This window comes from Mastomys coucha, chromosome X (assembly GCF_008632895.1).
Source record: "Mastomys coucha isolate ucsf_1 chromosome X, UCSF_Mcou_1, whole genome shotgun sequence".
Lineage (NCBI taxonomy): Eukaryota > Metazoa > Chordata > Mammalia > Rodentia > Muridae > Mastomys > Mastomys coucha.
Window position 1 is genome coordinate 158,348,467 of NC_045030.1, and position 21,772 is coordinate 158,370,238.

Consider the following 21,772-nt stretch of genomic DNA (forward strand, 5'->3'; position numbering starts at 1 on the left):
AGGGAGGGAGGGAGAAGTAGAGAGTATTTTGGTGCTGGGAAATGAGTCTATGGCCTCCTGTAAGGCAAGGGAGTGCTCTGCCAACGAGTTTCACCACCATCCATAGTGTCTTTTTAAACTGGAGAAAATGTATTCAGATAATTTTAGATTCTCATGCAGTAGCTTTGATGTATATTTCTCTACTGGATGATATCCAGCATCTTCTCACATACTTATTTGCTGGCCACAAATCCTCTTTGGTGAGCTATTTGTTTGAGTCTGTTTTGCCCATATTCTAATTAAATTCTTCATAGCTTTGCTGTTGAGCTTGAGGGTTCTGTAAATCTTCTTGATACTTTGTCAGATATTATGTTGGTTATTATTGTCACCTTGACAGCATCTAGAAACACTATGGAAACAAGCTTCTGAGCATGTGTGTGAAGGATTTTCTACATTAGATTAACTGAAGTGGACAGATCTGCCCTTGATGTAGGATCTACCATTCTGTGGGCTGAGATCCCAAGCTGTATACCATATAAAGGAAAAGAGTAGCTGACCACAGCGTTCATCTCTTTCTGAGCACAAACATTAGTCTCTGCATCCTGCCTATGGAAAAATGGGACCAGATGTCTCTGCCCTTCCCCACTGTGAGGGATGGGATGCTTGGCACTGTGGTCCTTAATAAAAAAGCCCCAAATAAATCTCACTTCTTTAAGCTGCTTCTTACTGGGTATTTTGTCATAGCAATGAGAAAAATAAGACAAATATTTTTTCCCACACTGTGGCTTGCCTTTTTACCCTTTGTACATGGGCTTCCACAGAACACCAGTTTTCACTCTCGCTGAAGGCCAGCTTACCAATTTTTCTTTTAATGGATAATGCTATTGGTACAAGGTCTAAGAAATCAGTCTGTAATCCTGAAGCTCCTCCCTTATGTTTCTCTTTCAGTAGGTGGCTCAATACCTGTATGCATGTACACAGGCAGTAGTCATTGGAGCCAGGAGGTTATAAAGAGAAAAACAATAAAAGGAGGAACTTGGTCAGGAGGCGTGGCGGTAGATGTGGTCAAAATTCATTCTATACATGTATGAAATTCTAAAAAAAAAAATTACAAGCTTTATAATTTACATTTTACTTTTTCTGATAAAATAATGTACATCTAGAATTAGTCAGCTGGACTCAGTACGGACAATATCAGTTATGTTGAGACCCAAAGCATGACAAGTACTAGCCAGCTGAACAGATGCCTTCTCACCAGCAGGCCACGGATCACAATATTGACCTTGACTACATCCATCACAGGGTTCCCCAGCCTGTTTGTTCTGGTGTCTGGTGGTAGTTGTTTTTGACATGCTTAGTGAACTAAGACTCAGGGATCATGGGGCACTGGATAATGGTATACTGGTCAAACCTATTTCTCCTGGAGTAGCTCTCTTCCTAAGGTATTTAAGTTGTGTCCAGACTTAGTAATGTTGACCAGAAGAAGATGAGAGACATTTGTTTCCTTGCTAGAAGTTAGGAGTGGAGAGTGTAGACTCATTTCAGTGTGCCATCTTCCTAGCAAGGTTACATTCACATTTAAGGATATATCTGTTTTGACTAAATTGTTTTATAAGTGTCAGAGTGTAGGTCTATTGCATTTATTTATTTATTTATTTTTCTGTAGATGTCCACAAATTGATATTTTTAAATTTATTTTTATTGTATGTGCATGAGTGTTTTATTTGCACGCATTCATGTATTCTATACTTGCCTGGAGCCCAAGGAGGTCAAAAGAGGAATCAGATTCCCTATGAATGAAGTTACAGATGATGGTAAACTATCATGTGGGTTCTGGGAACCAAAAAATAGGTCCTCTGGAATAGCAACAGATGGTATTAACCATTAAGCCATCTCTCCATCCTTGCATCAGTATTTTTAAAAAGCTCTCCAGATCTGGTGAGATGTCTCTAGATAAAGGCACATGCTATCAAACATGGCAACCATGAGTTCAATCCCTGTGACCTACACAGTAGAAAGAATCAACTCCTGTAAACTGTCCTCTGACGTATGAACATGTATGATGTTGCACTTTTGTATGCATTTGTGTGCACATATACACTCACATAAATAGATAGATAAACGTATGTTATTAATAAATAAAAGTTCTCCAACAGCATTTGTGTAGCCAAGGCTGAAGACCTGAGGTGCTGCATGTAGTTTTTCATGAGAAAGAGCATCACAGTGATCTTTTTAAAATGATAGAGAAACTGGAGACAAGGCTTGGGCCTGCGATCAGTTCCTAGCATCCACAACAGGAGGCTCACTACTAATTCCAGTTCCAGAGGGATCTAACAACCCATAGTTGCCTCCATGGGCATCTTGCACATACCCACACACATATCCACATAATTTAAAAGAATGCATGTTTTAAAAATAATGAGAAAAATTAAATCAACATTAATCAAGAGAAATGTAAATGAAGTAACATAAATTTTAACTATCTAGTAGGCTCATTAAGAAAAGATGAGGCTAGAGGGAAGACTCAGCAGATAAGAACACTCATACCCATAAAATAAAAGTAAACAAAAATTTAACAAAAGATATCAGGCATGGGGACTCTCAGGAGGCAGGAAGATGAGCTGGAGAATAACTTAGGCTGCATAGTAAAATCCTGTCTTATAAAAAATTACAGCATCACAGGTGAAATTAATTTTGACAATACAGTTTGTTTAATCTAATATATTTAGATTAAATTTCCATGAAGATTAAACTTCACATCCATGGCAAACAATGCAAAAATATTAAGGCATTTTATATCCTTTCTTATGAAGTGTTTAAAACTCCGTTTGAGGCCAGTGAAATGGCCCAGTAGGCTAAGGCACTGGTCACCAAGTCTGACAACTTGATTTCAATTCCTGGGGATCTTCATGGTGGAAGGAGGGACTGACTCCAGTAAGTTTTCTTCTGACCTCCACACAGGTATGTGCTTCTCCTCCAAATAAATAAAAATTAAAAAACCTGTGTGTATGTGACATTTATTTCATATCAGAATTTGCACTACCATATTTCAAATGTTCAATAAACACAAATGATCACCACCTAATGTTTCAGAAATCACAGTTTCAAGCAAGGAACGTCTTTTTCTTCATCCTTGTCTTTCTCATGTTAATCAACTGAATATGAAATTCTTGCACCGTTTCTACCTGAAACCAATGTAGGACCTACTCGCTTCAAAGAATAGTGGCTGTATTTAGAAAGCCTCGCTTCTGCTTGTACCAGCATGACACAACTTGTTCTAGACAAATGCATTCATGGTGGAATGTGCTGCCATAAATATTTATATCAGACTGACAGTGATGGGCCCCACAGCCTTTGAGCCATGATGTCCTCTCCACATGCTCAGATCTTATCTTATTCCCCTCAACTAAGGTTATGAAATTCACATGAGTTTGCACAGTGTTCTAAATGCACGAGAGCCTTGTTTATAGATGGAGTGGCGCAGCAGTGAAGGTAGGACAAGGTAAATCTCCCCTGTCATCACTTACACTGTCTAAGGAACAAAATGCTGAGCCGAACTGATTTCCATGCTACAAATGAATGCATTCTTCCCCACCCAGCATGGATTAGGAGGATTTCTCAACCTCAGTGTTGCCAACATTTGTGATTTTTAATTGAAACAAATTTTCCCTTGCTGCAAGAGGCTGCTCTGTGCACTGGTAGGACATGGAACATCATCTGTGATATCCATATCAAATATTATCTCCTGACATTGCTGAATGACCTCTAGAGATCACACTGAACCACTAAATGGAAACTCACCGCACCACATTGAAATGAATTTCAAAAGCATGCATAGTTTCCCCTCCTTTCCCACTTTCCCTTTTCTTACTTTCTCTCTCTCTCTCTCTTTAGACAGGATCTCATGTTATCTCAGGCCTTACACTTTTGATCCTCTTGCCTCCACCGTCCAGTGCTAGGGTTATAAACCTATGCACCATGCTGGCTTTATGTGTTGTGGGACATCAGACTTAGGGTTTCATTGCATGCTAGACAAGCCCTTAACTAACTGAGCAATCTTCCTTCCTTCCTTCTTTCTTTTATTTTTGAATTCTTTGCCAAATTTGAAGCTTTACATGGCTAATACAATTCCTTTAATATTATGGACTTTCTGATTTATTTTTGTCTATGGAGAGAAGTGGTGCCTTCTAAAAGTTCTTGTGAGAATTATTAGTCTTTGAGAAATTGTTATCTGGCTTCCAGGTTACAGTGCTATAGGCACATTAACATAGAGAAATGGGATAGATTTTTACACTGATGCAACATACAGCTCTTACCTCATCAGAAATGAGAACATTTATTCTGAACCAAGCACAAGTGACCATGACCTAGGAACATAGTTTCAGGTGGCTCTGAATTACACATTCCACTGTGGATCTTTTATAGTCATAGAACAAGAGAAAGTCATAAATTAAGGTATTTACCAACTTCACTGATGGATACAGTAGATAGGCATTTCATAACAATGTGGGGAACCTCTGTTGTGCATCTCAGATATTATCAGATGTCATTCTTAGCTTTCTGGTTGGTGGAAACTAGTAAATACATTCTAAATGTCTTATCTGACTCAAAAAAAAGCATGTTAGGTTAGAGACCTAATGATGAATGTCTATTAAGAAGACTTAAAGATAGCCCAAAAGCCCGGCATAATGGCTAACACCTGTTATCCTAGCATTCAGGAAGCAGAGACTGGAAGATTACCATAAGTTTGAGGCCAGTCTGGTCTACATAGCGGATTCCAGGTCAGTTTGAGCTACAGTGTGAAACCTTGTTTCAATAATAGCAACAACAGTAAAAATATATATATATACTAATAAAGATAGCTCTTAGTAATTTTGTTCTAGATCTACAATATTCCTACTACCCACCATCACAGAGTTCTTTGTGTGTTCATATGTGTATGATTATGTGTAGGTATGGATAAACTTATTTGGGTACATGTACAGTATTGTTACTCAGGAGTCATCGACATTATTTTGAGACAGGGTTTCTCATTGACCTGGAGCTTGTCAATTAGGGCTAAGCTGGCAGGCCAATGAGCCACAGGAGTCCACCTGGATCTGTGTCCTCATCACTGGGATTACATATGCAGGCAGTTGTCATGAGTGTCCTCTCAGGCAAGCAATTGCCATCTCAGGCACGCAGCTGTGTCACCCTGAAAAACAGTGTCCCAGTTGGGCTTGTTGACAGTTTGTAACCCCCACAGAGGGGTATGGAGGCTCAGAAGACCCTCACCTGAGTATCCAGCTGCTCCTTACTACCTATTATATGCAACTCTGCCTTAATTGTACATGACCCTCAAGGATGAGCCAGACTATATAGGCTTGGTGAAAATAGGGGAAGTGGGAGTTCTCTGTCTATGTGGCCTTCAGCCATGCTGGGTAAGGCTTTTCAGATGCTACAGCCTGTTGCAAAAGGAGCACCAACAACCTTTACCTATGCTTTGTAATGAAGTCCAATAAATTCATTGGTTCCTCAAAATAAACATTGGCAGAATCATGACCCAGTTTTCTTTTGTCAGGTTGCCATGAAAGTTTAGGAGAACAGGAAGACCAGAAGACGTTGCTTATGTCTTCCCCTGGGAAGGAGTCTAAGTAACTAGTCACCACACCTGATTTTCAAGTGTAGATTCTGAGGATTGAACTTAGGATTTTACCTATTGAGCCATCTCACCACCCAAGAGTTCTGAGCCATCTGTAGACTCTTCAACATAGGTCTTTGGGTTTTTTTCTTGCCAATTTCAACATTATTCACTGCCCAATTATTTTTATTCTCAACCTGGAAAACCAGCTTGAATTCCCATACATCTGGAAAGAGTTTGCCTGTCTCTCAAGGCAGGAAGATGACACTGGAATCAGAAGTCTTCCTCTTCTTTTGCCAGAGCTCCTCAGAGAGAATCTATTCATTATTTTGGTTGTTCCTGCACAGTACATGAATGAAGAAATACGGGATTACAAGTGGCATTATAGGGGGAAGTTGGGAGTTGAGGCAAAGGACTAAAGCAAGAAATGGGTTTACTGTCTACAAAGTCAATGGACAGAACAAAAAGGATCATTTCAAGACAGTGTGTTTAGAGCACAGCTCAAACTCATCAAAAACATTTAGTAATTAAGAAGAATCTACAGCAGCAATGCTTTTAGTATCCATCCCCATTTTTTTTTTGAAAGAGGGACCTGTGACTCCCTATCCTAGTGATGAACAGTAAGACAGATCCAGCTTAGGGGATTTAGTCTACCTTGAACTTTTACCCCACCCCACCCCTCCCACCAAGGAAATGAACTGTCCAAGGAAATAGAAATAGTAAAAAAAAAAAAAAATCCCATAGCACAGATGTATGACGTTGGCTTATGGGATGCTATCAGGAGTTACAGACAAATGACAAAACACAACAATTTAGTTTAACAATCATAATTGACTTTTTTCACAAAACTGGGCCATCTTTCATTCAGTGTGATAGGGTAAATGTTTGATGGGCCAAGAAGCAGTGAGTTAATAGCTGTGGCAGAACAGAAGAAAGCAGGATCAAGACAACCAATGTAGACTGGCCATTTCAAAGTTACTTTGCCTATAAGGTAGAAACAGTCAGTTACTGACTGTTTGAGTGGCAGCTCAGTGGTGTAGTGCCCTGAGATTGGTGCTCGGACCTTTAAGGAAACTAGAATAAATGTGATAAACTCATTTTGTTCTGGTCAGCAATTTTCTTTTAGGGGTGGTTGTAGGGAGAGCAGGGAATGAAACTCAGAGCCATGCGCATGCTAATTATGACCTCTGTAACTGAGTTGCATCCCCAGGCACTGTGTAATAGTAGCTTTTCTTGTTGTTCTGATGAAATAACTGCCTAAAGCAACTTGAAGGAGGACAGGTTTCTTTTGGCTCACAGTTTAAGGGAGTAGAGGCCATTATGGTAGGAAAAACATTGTAGCAAATGGCAAATCACAAGATGGAGCAAGGTAATTCAGGAGCATTTCCTTTTCCCATTTACATTCACTCGAGGAGAACAACCAATAGAATGGTGTCACACACCCTCAGGACAGAACTTCCCCTCTTAGCTAATCTGATTGGAAACATGTTCACAGAAACACCCAAAGTGTACCTCATTAAGGTTAGATCTTGTGGTTTTTTGTGTGTGTTTGGTATATGTGTGTGCACATGTGTACATTCATGTATGTGACTTTGGGAAACAGAGGTTGGTGTTGAGTGTCTTTCTCAGTCATCTTATTCCTTGAGACAGGGTCATTCACTGACCATGGAGATCAGTGATTGGCTAGGCTGCCTGAACAATAAGCTCTAGGGATTTGTTTGTCTCTGTCTCCTTTCAACACCAGCATCTATTATATACGTCCTAGGGATATATTTCAGGTTTTCAGGATTGCATAGCAAGCACTTTACTCACTGAACCAGGTGTTTCTTAATCCAACCCTGTTGACCATGAAAACTAACTATCCCATCCAACATATATTTTGTTTAGCAGATTTTCTTAGAGCCTGTTTTACATTTATCTGAAAACTTATTTTTCAAGAAGCTTGAATGCCAACCTCAAGATTAGCAAGGACAGAATTTTCATTCTATCCTGATGAAGATGGTTGCCAGAATACCTGGGACAGAAAAGTATTTGTAATGGGAATTCTTCAACATTGCTTCCAAAAGTGCTGACTTCCCTTCTATATATGAGCCTTGGAAACAAAAACAAAACCTTTAGATGACAGAGGATGTGGATAACAGAGGAAAACAACATAGAGTGGTGAAATCATCACCCTGGGCTTGCTTTTTGCTTCTCAATGAAGAAAGCAAGGGGGTCAGGAACAGAAAGTTCTTATCAAACCGAACCATGAAAGCATGTGAGCGTGTGGCTTTATGCGTGTGGTTCTAATGGGAAGAAGCAACTTATCAGCTGAAGATAATTCAGGCAGGGAGGGTAGTGTGGAGGGAGGGAGAGAAGGGTTGGAGAGAATAAGAGAACAGGAAGAGTTGGCTCCAAGCTAGTTTAAATTTCTGAGCTCAGATCAATCTTCCTCTGTCTTAGACTATCGACCTTTGAGAGTGGACAGTCTTTGTTTGAGGAGCTGCTCTGGTCACTGTGTGGTATCTCACAGTATCAGTGCCCTTTTCCAGACATGTGCTTCAGATCTTCCCAGTTAAGAAAATCAAAATGTCTCCAGCCATTGCCAAATGCCTACCAGGGACAAGCAACTCACTCTCAAAATACTAGCTGACCACCAATGCTTCAAATGATCTGGCCCAGATTAGAAGATTTAGAGCAAAACTTTGAAAATTATCAGTAGAGAAAACCAGCTTATGTGTACATATGTGTAGATGCTGTATGTTTGTGTATGTTTCTGTATTTGAGAATGGGTAGAATGTTCGGGTTGTCCTATGGAAGTCAGAGGACAAGCTTAAGGGTCAGTCCTTGCCTTTATCTTATTTGAGATGTGTCTCTTTGTTGTTGGCTACTAGCTGGGTGAAGCTTCTGAGGAGCCAATTGTCTCTGCCATCTCTTCATAAGAGCACTGGGTTTACAGACACTCCTGCTGTTCAGCACCCACATATCTGGAGATTCATGGTAGTCAAACAGTTTGCCCATCCACTGAGCCATCTCCTCAGTCCCCAAAATCAATTTTGTAAAGATTTCTTAATCTATTATGAACCTGAGTATGTTTAAAACATAATAAAATTGTATCAATGTGTAATAAAATCACCACATGGTAAACTTGTACCTTAAATATACATTGTTATTTAAAAATAGAGTAATTCAGGGACCCAGTTGCTGCTCTAGTTGGAATAAGGCTTTGCAAGCTTGTACCTAGTGAATAACATTTGCTCAGTTGATGGTCACGCATCTTCAATCAGAGTTTATATAAAATATAAGTGCATATTCCTTAAGTGTGTACAGCATAGGAACATCGATCTTTCTCATTAGATAGAGCACTAGAACTCACAGGAAAATGACAGTACAGTGGAACAGTTCAGGACAAAAATGGGTCATTATCAGGTTATATCAACTGAGGCTATTTTGACCCACAAAGATCTTTGGGTGGTGGTAGCACACACCTTTAATCCCAGCATTTGGGAGGCAGAGGCAGGTGGATCTCTCAGTTCCAGGCCAGCCTCATTAATATAATGAGTTTCAGGACAGCCAGGGCTACACAGAGAAACCCTGTCTCGAAACACCAAAAAAGAAAAAAAAAATCAAGCCAAAAAAAAGACCTTCGGATATGACCCTGACATTCATAGTGTTGGTGATGAACTAGCACTCACCAGTGCTTATGCTTATTTTTTTTTTATTATCACAGCATGTTTTTGTAACATGGCAATTGGGCTGAACACAATGGAAGAATGAGAGCAACTGACCTCCCCTTCTTCCTGGATGAGCAGGCTGATGATTCTGAAGTCAGAATCCTTAAACACATCCAAGTAAGCAATGTTGATGGCAACTTTTGCTCAAAACAATGTGCTTTGCAGCTTTGAAGTCCTATTTGGCATGCCCCCCTTTTTTTTTGTGGAGTGGTTGTCTTTCAAGCAGGACAGACTCACTAAAATACTATCTAGAGTGGGTCTTGCTAGCCCCCATTAGCTCATCTTTGTATGAAAGAGATGGTTGTGTTTTGTTGTTACTGTTTGTTTTGGATTTGGTTGTTGGTTGGCTGGTTGATTTTTGTTTTTTTCCAGGAAGGTTTTTCTTGTTTGTTTTTATATTAGCAATTTTCGTTCTGATATTCAAAGAGAGAGTGATGAAAAGCTCCTCCCATGAAAGGAAAGCCTGCTTAAGAAAGTGCATTTGTTTTAAAGAGCTGTGTTGTCACAAGAAACTCAAGAAGAAGGAAGACCAAAGTGTGGATACTTCATTCCTTCTTAAAAGGGGGAACAAAATACCCATGGAAGGAGTTGCAGAGACTAACTATGAAGCAGAGACTGAAGGAAGGACAATCTAGCCTGATATAGCTATCTCCTGAGAGGCTCTGACAGTACCTGACTAATACAGAAGTAGAGTATCACAGCCATACATTGAACTGAGTACAGGGTCCCCAATGAAGGAGCTAGAGAAAGGACCCAAGGAGCTGAAGGGTTTGCAGCCCCTTAGGACAAACAACAATATGAACTAACTAGTACCCTCAGAGCTCCCAGGGACTAAACCACCAACCAAAGAGTACACATGGTGAGACCCATGGCTCCAGCAGCATGTGTATAGCAGAGGATGGCCAAGTCAGTCATCAATGGGAGCAGAGGCCCTTGGCCCTGTGAAGGTTCTATGTCCCAGTGTAGGGGAATGCCAGGGCCAGTAAGCAGGAGGGGTGTGGTGGCAAGCAGGGGAGGTGGGAGGGGGGAGGGAAGAGGGGTTTGTTCTTGTTGTTGTTTTTTGTTTTTTGTTTTTGTTTTTGGGGGGAGGGGAAACTGGGAAATGATATATCATATGACATGTAAATAAAGAAAATATCTAATAAAAAAAATGGAAAAAATTGGAAAAAAAAGAGCTGTGTTGTACCATCCTTTAGGTCCTATGCTGGAAAAGTAAATTGAGTGTCAAATGATCCCTTTAAATTGTATTCTTTAGTATCATAAAGGTGAGGTAGCACCATGTCATAGGTCTGCACATTTTTGACCTATGTTATGACTTGTGGAAGTAACCAGTCTTAATCAGAGCTCATTTTTTGATAGTGTCTCATATAGCCCAGGCTAGCCCCAAACTCTCTATGTACATAATCCTGTAAGGTTGTGGATGGCATTAATGTGGTCAAAGGACAACTTTGAGGGAGTTTTTCTACCATGTGGGTCCTGAAGATCAAACTTGGGTCATCATGCTTGGAGGAAGGCGCCTTTTACCCATTGATACATCTCATTGGTCTTTAATGTATTCCTTAAGGGACTAAATTAGTTACATGGGAATGGGTTGCTCTAACTCAAGGCTGCCCTATATGTTTGACACCTTCTATTCTATGCCCACTTGTCTCCCACTTTCCATCATGTTACTACCTCTCAAGGGCCTTCATCAAATTCAGCTTCCTGATTTTGGATTTCCAGTTCTCAGAACCCATGAACAGAATCAACTTCCTTCCTTTATGAATTGCCCATTTGAGGTATCCTATTATAGTAACGAAAACATACTGGGGCGACCAGCATAGTCCAGCACCAGCTCTACCTGGGTGCTTTTTGAAAGTACTTAATCTTAAGCCTCACTTCAGACATACTGACTCATAATCTGCATTTTCACAAAAGCCCCAGGGAATTCATTGGTTTAGTAAGAGCTGAAAGCATTACTCCTAAGACAATAGAGAGACAGAATTCCTTATTACTTTTCCAGAATGATATTGTGATAATGACATTCCCTGTTACTGTTATCAAATGTGCTGACAAAATCAAGGAACATGGAATTCATTTGGGCTCAAACTTCAAGGGTACAGTCTATGACGAAGGAGAAGTCATAATAGAAGGAGTTTAAAGTGGTTGATTGCATTTTACCCACAACCAGAAAGCACAGAAAGATGAATACGGGTGTTTAAACCACTTGCTCTTTCTTATTCAGTCTAGAACCTGAACCCATAGAATGGTACCATGCATATTTAGGGTAGAACCTATCACCTCAATTAAATCAGTGCATAGACTCCCTCATAGACACGTAAAGGCATGTTTCCATGGTAATTCTAAATCCACATTATGTTGACCATCAATCAATATAAACAATCACAGATATGGGTAACTGTTATAAGGTGTTCGGGCACTGAAAGTTGGCTAAACTGTGAATGTCTCTAGCTGCTCTCATATGCCTTTGACTTTATAGACTAGGTGGTATTGGATAAAATGGGAACAGTCCTAAATCTTTGAGGGGGTTAGAAAGGGTAAACTCCAGCAAGTTGTTTGCAGAGAGTGGGGGTGCATTGAAGACAGACACTAAGGCTGTAGACAGAGTAAGCATCACATGTCTAAAATCCTAAGCAATTTCTAGGTTAGTGTCGAACAAAGCAAGTTACCATGGGGCTGTTTTGGGGAGAACTAAAACTATAATTATTCATGGCCCAGAGAACTCTGGTTTTGAGATAGATCTTGGCTTTGAGGAACAAGCCTGGATATCTCCTTGAAAAGGGAAGAGAGCAGAGGCAGAGACATGGAATGTCTGACATGAAAGACACCCTGGGAGAAAAAAAGCTTTTTTCCTATTGCTCTCAGTGACAAGGATTCATAGTTTTGTTTTTGATATTGGTTTAAAACAATCTTGATGTACCAAAGGAAATTAGGTACCTGATATAAGCCACAATTCAATTTGTTTTTATAATTAAGTTTTAATGTCTTCCATCAACTTTTAATTATAAAAAGCAAAGGTATCATAAGCTCATTTAAAAAAAATAAGGAAAGGGAAAAACGGAGAAAAACATATTTTACCATGAAAACAATTGCTGTTAATAAGTATGTTTTCAGAATGTGGCATCTCTCTTCAAAAGTTTAAACAGTTTTTTTTTCAATTATATTTTGAGTAAGTATGGATATACACATACATGCACACACATATACACAATGTCTGCTTTCTTCAGATAAATTTTATCACAAACTATTTTGAGATGTTTTGAGATTTTGTTTTAGGGGCTATAGTGATGGATTAGCAGTTAAAATCACTTGCTGCTTTTGCAGAGGACTAGAGTTGGGGCCCAACACTTAAGGAAGCTCACAAACATCTGTAATACCAGTTTCAGGAGAGCCAGTGTCCTCTTCTGACTTCTTTGAGCACTGTATTCACAAGGTAGACTCATATGCATGTAGACAAATATTCACATAAAAATTTTAAAATGTAAAGATTTTTGTTTTTATTTTTATTTATTTCTCTCTGTGGTTATGAGCATACATATGTGAGTGCCCATGGAGGCCAGAAAGGGCATCAAAATCTGGGAACTGGAGTTCCATAGTGTTGGTGACTGGACTGATGTGGTGCTGGGCACTGGATGTGGGTCCTCTGGAAAAGCACACAGTGCTATTAACCACTAAGCAATCTCTCCAACCCGTATCCTAATAATTTTCATCATTTGATGATCTTTGCATCATTTGGATATAAAGTCATTCTAATGCTTTGTGAAAAGGGGGTTGAATTTGCAAATCTGTGAATTCCACAAGTCTCATATTTCATAATTGTTCAGGTAAATCCCTCCTAGAATGTTCTGAGGACACTACCACCTATTCAAAGATATGTTCAATCCAAGAGCCCTCTCTTAGAACAGCCCACCACTTATCTCATTTGGGAGCCCAAAAAATCTAATCTCTTTATTGGCAGCAAAGCCCAGAAGAGTTACTGATTTAATTCGGTGGCTATTTGTGGATGCAAACTTGCCCTTTTATTTTCACCTTAAGAGTGGCAGGCAAGATGTTGTGCCAAAGAAACAAACAAAAAAGTCCTCTGCTTTTCCGGTCTGCATTTCAGTGACATTTCTTTGGAAATGATCGTCATCTAGAAACATAGCCTTCTCTCCCATCCTGAAGATGTGTGGTCCCTAGCCTTAGAGGGGAGAATAAATTTCCCCATAAGATGAAAATAAATGGAGACAAGTTGGTAGATACATTATCTAGGGGAGTTAAGTAATCAACAAATGGATTGATTTCACAGACCCACTAAAGTAAAGTCCATTTAATGAGCATACAAATGAAATCTATTTGCTTAAAAATGGTGGTTTTCAGGAGAGATTTTTGGGAAGTGTTTCCTCTTCCCAAGGACCATCTTATGTGTAGGGATAGAAACCATACTGAAATATATAACAAGAAATTGTGCATAATACCTTTTCAGGCCTCTCTGTGTCTCTCTGTGTCTCTGTCTCTCTCTGACTCTGTCTCTGACTCTGTATCTCCCTCTCTCTGTCTCTCTCTGTCTCTCTGTCTCTCTCTGTCTCTGTCTCTGTCTCTGTCTCTGTCTCTCTCTCTCTCTCTCTCTCTCTCTCTCTCTCTCTCTCTTGCTCTGAAGAAATTTCCAATATGTATAATTGGTCCCTGGAATAATTTGTTTGGATCATGGGTTTAAAAGACTAAATGAGGCCGGGCGGTGGTGGCGCACGCCTTTAATCCCAGCACTGGGGGGGCAGAGGCAGGCAGATTTCTGAGTTCGAGGCCAGCCTGGTCTACAGAGCGAGTTCCAGGACAGCCAAGACTACACAGAGAAACCCTGTCTCAAAAAACAAAAAATAGAAAAATAAAATAAAATAAGACTAAATGATTCTATTGATTTGCATTAAACATCTAATTAATTTTTCAGAGCAGAATGTCAAAGTGTCATTTTCTACTAGTGATCATACAAACAGTTCTAACAGCTAGACCCCACCAAATACAGGTCACTGTATGCCCTCTTTTTCTTGTAATGCTAAGTTAATGTGCTTAGTGGTATGTCCTCCAAACCACAGAATGACACAACAGAGAGTGTATTATGCATCAGTCTTCCAAACAATAAGGATGAAGCCATTGACATTTTCATTTGTGATGTTAATTCTTTATTGTCAACTTGACAAGATTTAGAATCCCATTGTGGGGTGAACCCTGGGTATATCTCTGAAAGATTTTCTCCTTTAAGTCAATGCAGGTAAGAAAACACAGCTTAACTGTGGCTGCCACCATTCTATGGGTTGAGGTGTTTGACCGAATAAAAAAAGAAAAGGCTGGTTGAGTACCACCATTCATTCCTCTTTGCTTCCTAACAGGATGCTATATGACGTGCCACCTCCCTTTCCTACTTTCTATAAGATAGTTTCTATACCCTGGAACTATAAGCTGCAATAAACCCTTTCTTCCAGAGTTGCCTTTGCCAGAACAACTAGACAAGGAATGACTACATTATACAGTCCTCATCAACTGAGTTCCTTTATTATTTTGGATGCTTCATTTCCAGGACACATTTTTGAGACAAGGGTAAGCTATTTTCCACCCAAGCACCTTATCTTTTTTTCTACTCACTTCCCTTTTGAGGACCTACTTTTGAAACTGTGCATATCATCAGCTAGTTCCTCAGCAAGTAGAAAAGAAAGGTTGAAACCTGGTTTGTACTTTAGACTTTCCCTCCCTAGGAAAATCAGGAGAAATAGCTCTATCAACTCTTCTAGATTTGCTAATTGAGCTACCTGGTGGTATTTCCTCCAAAGGATTCCTTACCTACTAAATGCCCTTGTTATGATATACCAAATATGACCTCAGTTGATATTCTGTCCCCTCTCCACCCCCACAGTTACCTGGCAACAGCCATGTAGGCCTGGCCCACTATAAAGGGGCTGCTTGCTCCCTCCTCCCCCTCTTACTCTCTTATTCTTGCCTCCTTTCTCTTGCCTCTTGCCCTCTTCCTCCCCACCTCTCCGCATTCCCTTTTTTCCATGTGGTCATGGCTGACCTCTACACCTCTCTCTCTCTCTCTCTCTCTCTCTCTCTCTCTCTCTCTCTCTCCTCTCTCTGCCTTTCTCTGCCTCTACTACCCTCTTAACTCCCCTCCCCATGCTCTGATTCTATACTTAAAAAAAACCACCAATGTTGTGATTAAATGATAAAGAAGTATAAGAATATGCTCTATGGAGGTGTGGTGAGGTATGGGGTAAGGGGGGTGCCTCAGTAGGCCCATGCCAAGGCATCCCTTCCCCATGAGGGACCAGCCACATGATGGTATAGTGTAGAATAGTTTATTTAGGGCATGGGAGGGGAGTTAATAGAGTAGTAGAGGTAGAGAAAGGCAGAGAGAAAGAGAGAGTAGAGAAGTAGAGGCTGGCCATGACCACAAGAGAGGGGGAAGGGAATGGGGAGAGAGGGGGAGCAAGGGGTCAAGAGGCAAGGGAGAGAAGCAGGAGTAGGAGAGTGAGAGAGGACAGGGCAAGCAGCCCCTTTTATAGTGAGCCAGGCCTACCTGGCAGTTGCCAGGTAACTGTGGAGAGGAGCATACCTGGCTGTTGCCAGGTAACTGTGGGGTTGGAGTCCAGACAGAATACCACAACCTCTATTAGGTATGTTAATCCCACCAGGAATCTGTACATTTCTGGAGCATGTGCAGCTGGAAACTACTACACTTGAATTACCCAAATGTAAAATGAACAGGTTTCATGGCAAAAAAGATAGTTTGTTTCTTCTACATATCCAAACAATAATTTGGTATTTTATATGTTAAATCTGGATTGGAATCAATCACCCTACTTGAATTCTATGGTTTCCTGACAGTAGGGGTCATATCCCTGAGAGCAATTGATTTTTTTCCTTAAAAGAAAATCCCTCTCTCTCTCTCTCTCTCTCTCTCTCTCTCTCTCTCTCTCTCTCTCTCTCTCTCTCTCTCTCTCTCTCTCTCTCTCATGAGAGAACATGCCCATGTGTGTGAATGTAGGCATATGCCATAGTCTACTTGTGGAACTGAAAGGACTACCTCACGTGTCGGTCCTTATCATTCATCTTGTTTGAAACTGGACCTCTTGTTTATTGCTATGGATGCCAGAAATTCTCCTGGCATCTCTCCTATGGCCACAGGTGTCTTAGGATTACAACCCATACATTACACTGTTCAGTTTTGTGTGGGCTCGAGGGTTCAGACTTGGATCTTCATGCTTGTTCAGCAAGTCCTTTCTTTACTCATTGAGACACCTGCCCAGCTGGTGGTTAATCACTGGCTAATCTTTTCTAGCATCTCTGCAATCTTCTTCCTGAAAGGATAGCCTAGGTACTCTGACATCAGCATGCCTGGCACCTTAAAAATTCAGAATCTTCAGCCCAGTCTCAACTCTTCTTAGTCACACTCTGGCTCCTAGTTCAATGAGTCCTTCTAACATACTCCTGGAATAGGTCTAAGGATTCCTTATTGATCTGTCTTCAAGGTCATCAGACCCTTCCTAAGAAGTGATTTTTTTTGATGCTTCTATATCCCCATTATGATTGATTGGCTTTCCTGGGCTTATAGCTAAGAGAACACAAACCGGTTTTCTATCCCTCATAGTTTTCTGACCCTACAAAATGTCAAACTTTCAGTCCATTTGATTCAATTGCTGCTTGATTAGGGACGGCCTTGCAAACAATGTAATGCTATTATGCATGCTGTTTACTGTAGGGCAGGAAAATGCAATATTGAATAATGAGTCCCATGGGCAAGAAAAGAGATGTGGAAATTTCACCTATAATCGAGTTAAAGAACATTAGATTCAATAAGTAGCAGAAAGATGTGCCTGGGGTAAATAAAATACATTTATATATAGGAAGTTGACAGAACCTTTTCTTTTCCCTGAGCCTTTAATAAAAATGTATATTGATTTTAAGCCATAAAATAGAAGGGTTAATAGGAACAATTAACCAAAGATCAGTGTCAGAATCATTGAAATTTAAAATGTCAGTAGAATGTAGAGAAGAGCTCAGGGGAACATAAAATAGCAAGAAGACTCCTAAAGAAATGTCACAAACACATGAAGAAGCAAGGTGTCATGAAACTATGTGCAATTTTAATCTAGAGAACAGCACAAACTTGAAACAAGTGTTATGTGGGTACCTACATGCTCTATTTGTAATGAGGTCCCCTAAGATTAGGATTTGATAATTTCTCTGTGAGGTCTACCTGGTTCACCCTGAGTGAATATTTGCTGCTAATAACTGCCTAACAGGCAGGAGTTTGGATCCCAAGCTCTGTGTGGGTTGGCCAGAGCCCCAAAGGTAGTAAGTGGACAACAATAGGGGCATTCATGATGACCTTGGATCTCAGTGAGCCTCAGAAACCCTTTCTGCATTCAACCAATTCACAGAGAGATAATGAACAAAAAAAGTGATTGAGAAAGAGCAGAATAGGAAGGGAAAGACACACAGATGTTACTCTGGCCATGACTAAATTATAGACCGCTGTAGAGGAGTGGGAATGGAAAACAGAAAGGAAATCCACTGAAAGGTCATAGAGATTCCATGGAGTTTTTGTTGTTGCCCTTGTTGGTAAAACCCACATTTTGGCACAACTAATTAATTTTACCAATGACATTCAGAAAACAAGAAAAGATGAAATGTCTCTCCCCTTCTGTATTTACAAGTGCTATTGACCTAGAAGTCCGGGTGAATGGGGTTGACTTTACAGAGAAATGCTTGAAGAAAGAAGAAACAAAAGAAAAAGTTCCATGTGTTTTGTTTTTGTTTGAGACTGAGTCTTGATATGTTGCCAAGGCTAGCTTTCTCCAGCCTTACTGGCATGGCTACCTAGAGCAACAGGTGTATAGTAAGGCCAGGAGGAAAGGTCATTTTGAAGTTACTTTGCTGTTAAGGTGGGAAAGGGTGACAGAACAGCAGGAGGCAACTGGTCAGTTAACATCGAGCTATTTCAAGGTATTTATTTTTGTCTACAGTTCCAGGCAGAAGGAACATCATTTTTATATGAAAGTAGTCTTCTTGAGAATTTTTAGTGGTATATTTCTTTTCTTTTCATTTTACTTTATTTTTTTACTTATTCACTTTACATCCCTCTCACTGTTCCCTTCCCGGTCACCCCCTCCCACAATCCCTCCTCCATGGCCCCTTCATGATCCTCTGAACACTTGGGCCTCCCCTGGGTATCCCCCAACCCTGGCACTTCAAGTCTCTGTAAAGCTAGGTGCATCCTCTCCCACTGAGGCCAGACAAGGCAGCCCAGCTAGAAGATCATATCCCACACACAGGCAACAGCTTTTAGGATAGCCCCCATTCCAGTTGTTTGGGACCCACCTGAAGACCAAGCTGCACATATGTGAGGGAAGTCCTAGGTCCAACTTTGTGTGTTCTTTTGGTTGGTGATTCAGACTTTAAGAGCTATAAGGGTCCAGATTAGTTGACTTTGTTGATCTTTCTTCGGAGTCCCTATCCCCTTCTAGACTCACAATCCTTTCTCCTATACTTCCCTACGAATCCCCAAGCTCCATCCACTGGCTGTGGGTGTTTGTATCTGTTTGAGTCACACGCTGAGTGAAGCCTCTCAGGACAGCCATGCTAGATTCTTGTCTGCAAGCATAATAGAGTATCATTAATAGTGTTGGGAATTGATGCTTGCCCATAGGATGGGTTTCAAGTTGGGCCAATTACTGGTTAGCCACTCCCTCAGACTCTGCTCCATTCCCCCATGCCTGCATTTCTTGTAGACAGGATGAATTTTGGGTTGAAAGTTTTTGTAGCCAGACAGGAACTTCAATGCAGCAATAGAGACAGAGACATTTCTAATCCTGACTTCTCAGGTCAGAAAAAAAGCTTAGTGTCAGCTTGGTACAATGTTGTTTTAACACAAATGATCCATCTTGGTTTTTTAGATAGGTCTGTTGGGGTATAATGTAGGAAATTAGTTCAAAAGAGAACTTTACCTATAATTTGATAGTCAGTACATGTGTATAGACTCCAAACAGTGTATCTGGGCTACAAATACACAAGGAGCAGTGGTTTACCAATGCTGCTTGTTACCATGGTTATGGAGAAGTTCAGTTAAAGAGAGGGAGGAGAGTACCATTCTAACTTTAGCATCTTAAAGGCAATAGATAGGTACCATTACAGGAAAATAAAGGGTGATAATAGTAGAAGCAAAAGAGGAGTCTATTGTGTTAGAAATCTAGTGTATTGATATGGTCACATATTGAAACAAGAACTCACCTTAAGTCTGGGTCATAGTAAATCCATTGGATGAAGCAATAAGACAGTTATTGCTAATCTTTAACAAGTATTGTTTAGCTACAATGATCAGAATAGATTGTAGAATGAAGTGAGATGACCCTTTCCTCAAGGACTAAAAGAAGACTAATTGTCAGTCTGACTTTGGCCATAAGTATGTGAGCAACCTCACCTGGACTTGGCTCTTACCACTTAGAATGTAGAAAGTTGAGATGGTTGATTTTACTTGTCAACTTGCTACAACCTAGTATTACCTGGAAAGGGCATCTCAATGAGAAACTGTCTAGATTAGGTCAGCTTCAGGGTATTCCTGTGAGAGATTTTCTTAATTCAGTTAATTGGGGCAGAGACTTCTGAATGTGCTTAGCACCATTCCTTGGGCTGGCCCAATACTGATGAAAAGGAAAAATCTAGCAACATGTATCTGTTGCTCTCTTCTTCTGATTACAGTTGCAGAGTGAGCAGTTTTCTCCAGCTCTCTCAGCAGTGATTACTCTGGATTATGGACTCTAACCTGGAATTCTGAACTAAAATAACCCCTCTCCTTCTCTGCAGTTGCTTTTGTCAGTAACATGAAACAAAACTAAGACAAATGGCTAGTCCACCCCATCAATTCCTTTGTGACTCTTAAAGCAAGAAAATCTTTCCAATATCTAGTTTTGTTTATTTTTAAAAGAATTATTTATTTGTATTTCCATCTTACATTTTGCCTGCATGTATGTACATATATGTTCTAGTTAGATGCAGTGACCACAGAGGCCAGAAGAGGGGAGTCAGGTCACCAGGAACTGAAGTTACAGACAGTTGAGAGTTGTCATGTAGGTGCTGGGAATCCAACTTGGGTCCTCTGGAAGAGCAACCAGTGCTACTAACTGCTAAGCCATCTCTCTAAGGCTCTGGCATATTGTTTTAAAGATATACTAGTCTGGTAGAGGTGTCCTTATGGGTAGAGTGCTTGTGTAGCATTCATGAAGCTGTGGGTTTGAATCTTGGCACTGAATAAATAAGAAAGAAATATATATTTATTATGGCACATGACCTCTGCCTTTTCACTAAAACAGTAAAAATAAAACAAATGCTTTAATCTGCTATTATGGTGAAAGTTCGCACGCATCATGTTGGAGATTTCTATGCCTGTCTCTGTCATGATAATTTCCTTACTGTTTAAGGAAAAGTCAGATTATAATAGATTCTGCCTTAAGCAGTGACTTAAAAATGTCGCTTGTGTGAGATGGACCTCTGCCTTTAATGCCTATGGTCTTAAGTGTTTTCAGAAATCTCAGGGAAGTACTGGATTTGTAAAAAAAGATTTGTTCTTTATATATCCACTTCCTTCCAACTTTCTCTTTCAACTACCTATCAGGTCAGCCACATTAAAAAAAAAGTTACATTTTTCAGACTCCATCATACTATTTTTATGGCCTCCTAATAATAGCCTCCTGTAGTCTGCAGCACCAGTGAAAGGAAGGAGTTGGAGTCCAGGATTCGAATACTGAAAGTACTTTTGTTTTGACATTTAGTTGTCAGCTGTCAACAATCTTTGGATTTCTGACTCATGTTGCTCTATCTCATCTGCATGTTCCTGGCTGAGAGCATTTCAGTGCGAATTTAAGTGCAAGCAAGTTCTACTTAATGAATCCCTGTGGTAGTAGTATAAGAGAGCCTGGTCCATAAGTGATTCTGTTTTTATATTAATCACATCCAGTTCCCATCCCCTGCTGAACAGAATCACATATTCTTAATATAATATATCATACAAACCATTCCATGTCATAGTCTGATACTTCACACATTATGCTTCCATTGTCTGCATTGCTATTATATTAGGGAAAAACAACTTATTACATAGTTTGTTATAATCCCAGCTCCAGCTAGGGAAGGGAATGGCTAGGAAAGGGACACTATCACAGGTCTGGAGATGTTGTTATCACAGTCAGAAAGTTGCATACATACAAATTCTAGAGTTAGGAAATCAGTGTAATTTTCAACATGCACACACAGCTTGAGAACTACTTGAAAATGCACAGAGGATTTGTGTGTGTGTGTTTGGGGGAGCATTTAAGGCATTAGAATTTATTTCAAAAGAAATTGGACGGCTTCAACAAGGTCAGAAATTGCATGCGGGTCCTGGGGAAAAGGGTATGAGCTCTCCTTTTCTTCCTTTCCCCCTCTTATAGCT

General features: G+C 40.2%; 1 protein-coding gene across 2 annotated transcripts in view; it reads right to left on the bottom strand.

Moving 5' to 3' along the window:
- The window catches only part of Mospd2 (motile sperm domain containing 2), a 70,007-nt gene that overhangs the window by 905 nt on the left and 47,330 nt on the right, over positions 1-21,772 (bottom strand). The window contains exon 16 of one of the 2 annotated variants that reach the window (XM_031371000.1): positions 20,458-20,588. The exons of the other annotated variant lie outside the window; for it this stretch is intronic. Coding sequence (XP_031226860.1) covers positions 20,560-20,588 — 29 coding nt within the window. The 3' untranslated portion in view covers positions 20,458-20,559. Of the gene's footprint in view, positions 1-20,457; positions 20,589-21,772 lie in introns of those variants that run through there. 2 annotated transcript variants of the gene reach the window in all.